The sequence below is a fragment of the Rhipicephalus sanguineus genome, chromosome 2 (assembly GCF_013339695.2).
Source record: "Rhipicephalus sanguineus isolate Rsan-2018 chromosome 2, BIME_Rsan_1.4, whole genome shotgun sequence".
NCBI lineage: Eukaryota > Metazoa > Arthropoda > Arachnida > Ixodida > Ixodidae > Rhipicephalus > Rhipicephalus sanguineus.
This window is the reverse complement of record NC_051177.1, coordinates 120,312,470-120,318,365: the sequence shown is the minus strand read 5'-3', so window position 1 is coordinate 120,318,365 and position 5,896 is coordinate 120,312,470. Positions and strand designations below refer to the sequence as shown.

The 5,896-nt window shown below is 48.9% G+C and overlaps 1 protein-coding gene across 1 annotated transcript; it reads right to left on the bottom strand.

Annotated features, from left to right (window-relative positions):
* Positions 1-2,624: 2,624 nt before the first annotated feature.
* LOC125757212 (uncharacterized) lies at positions 2,625-5,060 on the bottom strand. Its single transcript, XM_049412581.1, has 3 exons — positions 4,955-5,060; positions 4,372-4,471; positions 2,625-3,739 (listed from the first exon to the last, which is right to left on the bottom strand). Exons 1-3 carry the CDS (start codon positions 4,979-4,981, stop codon positions 3,474-3,476), a joined length of 393 nt encoding a protein of 130 aa, XP_049268538.1. The 5' UTR covers positions 4,982-5,060; the 3' UTR covers positions 2,625-3,473.
* Between the last annotated feature and the right edge of the window lie 836 nt (positions 5,061-5,896).

Here is a 5,896-nt window from a genome sequence, read left to right as displayed (position 1 = left end):
AACGTGTATATAAAGCACGCTGCATGATTATCACGTGTGGTCATTATCTACAGTTAGATTGACTGCTGTTGGTGCATGCGCACGCCTGTCACGCAAAAAAAGCACTGTTCGGTGTAGACATACACACCACATAATTCCGATTTCAAATGCACAGGCCCGTCGACAATGAAGTTGGCAGTATTGGCGCCCGGAAATAGCTAGAGTACCTAAGCACATTACAAAGCGGCGAACATCACCTTGCGTGGGCCCAGGGGACGCGGGAAATAACTGGTCAGGAGACTGAATAGTTACCGCGGGCACATGGCCTCCGAGACCAGACAGCGCACGTCGTTTACTCTGCGTCGTTCCCTTTCGGGGGCCACAACGTGTCTTTGTGAATGCCCAATTGTCAATCTGATGTTGCTTTGAGGAGCATAATGAGTCGCTATCTTCTGCAGCTGTTCGCGTTGAAACATTTTCCACTCCCATGTTGCTCCCACATTGGCTCAGCGCCAATGTGGGAGCAACATGGGAGTGGAAAATGTTTCCTGTTCTGGCACGTGGCCGGTTAAGACAGGAAAGGCTCTTGAAGGAGGAGAAAGAATCGTAGGCGGTCGAGAGAGAGAACAGTCCGGTTGAGAAAATTTTTAGTGATTCTGAGTCCGAGTGAGTCCGGCTGAGGAAAACTTTGGTGAGGCTGAGTCTGAGTGAGCTCCACATTTTTTGCCGACCTATGACCACCTGTCATTTATGTTCGTCATACAGACATGTATCGTCATACCGATTTTAGTATATATCCAATGAATTAAAGGGCAGCGAGCATAGGTCAGCAAACTCACTCATGAGTCGACTCACTCAGACTCAGATCGAGCCGTGAGTGTGAGTCAAAGTGTGTCCGATTGAGGAAAGCTTTGATGAGTGTGACTCCGAGTGAGTCCTAAGCGCAAAATATATTTCTTCGGTGGGTCCGAGTGAGCTCCGCAGTTTCTTTGCCGACACATGGTTCTATCTAAACAACTACAGCATTAATATCAGCCTTATGTCGGCGTACGTTTATACTCCCGTCGGCTCACACATACTTCAATGCACTAGTGTTCACACGCCAGCTCAATATTTATTTATTAGAGGCGTGAGTTATAGAGGAGGGGGTGGGGGCCAAAGGCAGGTGACCCCCTCCCCCCCCCCGCAAACTCTTTCACACGTAGTTCTTGATAAAAATATCTCGTGTGAGTCATCTCTTTCAATAAAAATGTCCTTACTGGATTGCAACCACTGATAACTCATATTTGAAGGTACGAGACCAAAAGGTGCCAAATAAAGCACCATTTATGCGAGATATTGGCGTCGACACCATGGTTGAAAAACCTAATTATGCGCTAACAGGCACTCACTCAGCCTCAGGTAAAGCTATGAGTATGAGTTTGAGTGGGTTCGAGTGAGTATTATTTGGTGAGCTCGAGTCCGAGTGAGTCCGGCTCATAAAAATTTTAGTGAGTCTGAGTCCGATTGAGCTCTAGCCAAAGATAGTTCATGAGTGTGTCAGAGTGAGCTATACATCTTTTGCCGACCTATGGTGGCGAGTTCCCCGAGACCATGCCATGTAAATCATCCCGTGCATGACATGCGTCTCATGATTAGCTAGTTGGCACCTGTCACTTATGTTCGTCATGCAATCTTGTCACGCCATACCAATTTTGGTATATATCAAGTCAACGAAACGGCCGCAAGAGCACCAAGACCGTGGCATGTAAATCATGTCGTTGATGGCATGTATGTCATGATTTTCATGTTATGGACTGACCCTAAGGTCGCGGGATCGAATCCTGGCCGCGGCGGCGGCATTTTCGATGGAGGCGAAAATGTTTTAGGCTCGTGTGCTTAGATTTAGGTGCACGTTAAAGAACCCCAGGTGGTCGAAATTTTCGGAGCCCTCCACAACGGCGTCTCATAATCATATCGTGGTTTTGGGACGTTAAACCCCAGATATTATTATTCATGTTATTAACTGTCATCTACGTTCGTAATACAGTCATGTTATGTCATAACAATTTTGGTATACATCACATTAACGAAACAGCCAGGAGAGCTCAAAGTCGTATGTAGATAGATAGATAGATAGATAGATAGATAGATAGATAGATAGATAGATAGATAGATAGATAGATAGATAGATAGATAGATAGATAGATAGATAGATAGATAGATAGATAGATAGATAGATAGATAGAGTGTGTGTGTGTGTGTGTGTGTGTGTGTGTGTGTGTGTGTGTGTGTGTGTGTGTGTGTGTGTGTGTGTGTGTGTGCGCGCGCGCGCGCGCGCACGCTCGAGTAGGCTTCAGGCAATGAACAACTTTATTGCCAGAACAGGAACAAGTATATAAACACAACTAGCGCCGCTGCCAGGCATGCGCACTAAAAGATACAAACAGTGACGTGGCGCTCATTGAGCCTTGCCGCATCTTCCCTTTTACGGGGCAGTTAACACCTGTTTAGCGTCTCTCAGGTAGAGGGTACCGACAAGGCTCGCGTCGTTGCCTTGTGCTTCGCCGTAGTTCTGTAGGGGCGGTTGAGGACGTCCCATGTGGAGGGACAAGGCTCGCTTCCGGCTGGTTTGATTCTGGTTGCGGTTCTAATAAGCGGAGGTGCTCTCTTGTGCGCCGAAATTCCCGGCCGTCTTCTGTTTTAACGATGGCCGAGCGGGGTTCCCCGATCGGTCTAATGAAGACTGCAGGTGCCCAGGTCCGCTGGTTTGTATCATATACGGTGACCTGCTGGCCTGGCTTCACAGTCGGTAGTGTTCTGCTACCGCGGTTGCAGTAGGTCTTCTGTCGTTGTATTTCTTGAAGGCGGCACTGTACCACTTTCGGTGGGATGTTCCTCGGCTCCAAATGGCTGGTAGGCACCGGTAGCAGAGTTCTAGTATGGCGTCACATCAGCCTCTGCACAGGGGAATAGAGCACATCATCACGTGGAGTATTGCGCAACTCAAGCAAAGCCATTTGAAACACGGGCATTTTCAATGAGCACTTTTTCAAAAGCTTTTTTTGCCTCCTGTACCGCTCTTTCCATCATTCCGTTTGACCGCGGGAGGTAGGGGCTTGAGTTTACGTGAGCAACGCCCAAAGTGTTCAGAAACTCCTTGAACTCATGACTGCTAAAAGGCGGGCCATTATCACTGCACAACTTTATTGGCAAGCCATGGACGGAAAAAAATTCTGAACACTATGTTTTAAGCGCGCTCGCCGTTGTCATACGAAACTCTCGTATTTCAATGAAGAACGAGTAGAAGTCGTCAATGACGGTGAACTCTCGGCCTTCGAAAGAGAACAAATCTATGCCAACAACTTGCCCTGGTAGCGAGGGTACCTCGTGACTCAAAAGTGGCATCTTAGGATTTTGAGGTTTATGCTTTTGGCATACTTTGCAAGCTTTGCAGAACTGCTCGATGTTGCCCGACATATTCGGCCAAAACATCACGTTCCTTGCCCTAGCCTTCATTTTTTTTCGACTCCCACATGCGCTGAGTGAAGAGTACTCATCATTTCTGATGTCTTCGATTGTGGCACGATTACCTTGTTACTCCGGAATACGAGACCGTCCTGTTCGTGTATCTCGTCCCGGTACTCCCAGTACGTCCGAAGTGGCTCGGGGACGTCTTGCTTGTGAAGCGGCCATGCTGTACTTGCATATTCGCGGAGCTTGCCCAGGGTTGCGTCCTCATTGGTGGCTTGAGGCAAGTCTTGCAGCGCACGTTCAGAGGCTGAAATGCATTGAAGAACATTGACCTGAAACTGCTCGTCTTCTGGCATACATACTTTGCTCGGAATCTTGACAAAGCATCAGCTAGGAATCGTTCTTTGCTCTGTTTGTAAGTCACGTTGATGGGGTAACGTTGTAGAGCAAGGCGCATGCGTTGTAAACGTAGTGGGCTTACTGTAAACGTAAACGGCTTACTGAATATTGCCACTAAGGGGCGGTGGTCACTTTCCACAGTGACTGCATGCTGTCCGAATATGTCGTCTTCAAATTTAGTGCACCCATGTACAATAGCAAGTGTTTCCTTTTCTATCTGTGCGTATCTTGTCTGCGCTTCGGTAAGTGTCCGTGACGAAAATGCGACTGGCTGCGCATCCTGCATTAGGACAGCGCCCACCCCCAGCTGGATCGCATCCACCGATAAGGTCACCGGTTTACTGGAATCAAAATACCGGAGGACTGGCGCTTGTATCAGAGCCTCACGCAGTCTAAGAAAACTTTCTTGCTGCACCTCCGTCCAGACCCATGCAGTGTCTTTCCGCAGCAAAGTACGAAGTGGTGCTGTGACCTCGGACATGTATGGGATAAAGCGCTGTACAAATTCATTGTGCCCAAAAAAGACTTGTAGCTCCTTACAGTTCTTTGGTGTCGGCATTTCTAAAATGTCCTTTACACGTTGGGGGTCCACATGCAAGCCTTCGGCAGTGAGCAAGTGCCCAAGATAGCGAACCTCTCTCTGCAAAAAGAAACACTTATTTAGGTTTAGTCGATGATTCTGTTAGCGGCAGTGTGCTAGAAGGAGCTGCAAATTGTAGTCATGTTCTTGCTTAGTATTTCCCCATACAAGAATGTCATCCATTACTACCGCTGCATTTGAGAGACCTTCTAGGACACGATGCATCGCTGCTTCGAATATTTCTGGTTCTGAGGCAATACCGAAGGGCATGCGGAGAAAGCGGTAGCGTCCGTACGATGTACTCATTGTGCAAAGTTTGAAGCTAGAGTCATTCAACTTTATCTGCGAAAACCCTGAAGCTGCGTCTAATGTCGAAAAAAGTTTGGCTCTAGCAAGCTTTGGCACAACGTCTCCGAGTGTAGGCATAGGATAGTTCTCCCCCAAAAGTACTTTGTTGAGCTCGATGGGATCTAGGAAATTGCGTACTTTACCTTTCTTAACTACAGTGATCATGTGACTTGACCATTCCGTTGGACCCCTTACCTTAGTTATCACGTCTTGTTCTTCCATGCGCTTGAGCTCTTCCCTGACTCTTTCCTGAAGGGCCACGGGAACTCGTCTGGCTGGCACGACGACTCCAACGGCTCCGGGCTTTCTTCATCGCGTACCCTTCGCCTTTCAGCTTTCCCAGTCCACTGAAGACTTCTGCGAAAGGTTGAGCTGCTGGGTACCACTGTTCCCTTTGCCAAACTTCAGAACTGCAGCCACAAGCGCCTCCTCTCCAGCGGCGTGAAGGGCACTCTTTGCGGCTTCTCTAACTTGGTCGGGACAACTTCCTGCAACATCTGTCTCGGAACCTGAATACCGTCGGCTTTGGGCAGACGGATGTGCTTGCGACATAGACGGCCCACGGGGGCTGCTGCACACCGTCTTGGGCAAGACTGCTCCTCGAGGCTCAGCCATGTTTTTGCAATAGCTCCACAGAGGCATCGTCGTCCGACGACGTAGATGTGCTGTCCCCGTCGGAAGGACAGCGTACTGGCAGGGATCCTCCCGACTCCTTTGGCTGGCTCGCAGGACTCTGCGTGCCATGCAGCAGCTTGGCTTGTGTCGGTGACGTATCTCGCTGTAGCCGCTGCCGATCATATAGGGCAAGCAGTTCCTTCAGGGGATCCACACCAGCATTAAGCATGTCCCACACACGTCTCTCGACTTTCGGAAGATGGCCATACTTTTTCAAGTTTCTATACTTGTCACTGCAGCGCTGATGTACGGCGCCCATTGAACCAGCCGTCCTCACTGATTTCCTTAAACTGCTCCTTCCCATGCTCTTGGGCGCGACACATTTCGACGGCCCTGCTGTACGACGGATTCTCGGCGATAAGCTTTTCTTGCAAGCGTTTATCTCTCAATCCCAGAATAATCCGGCTGCGAAGCAAACGGTCTTCTAGGTCCTCGAAGTCGCAGTTCTTCGGTAAAAGCCGG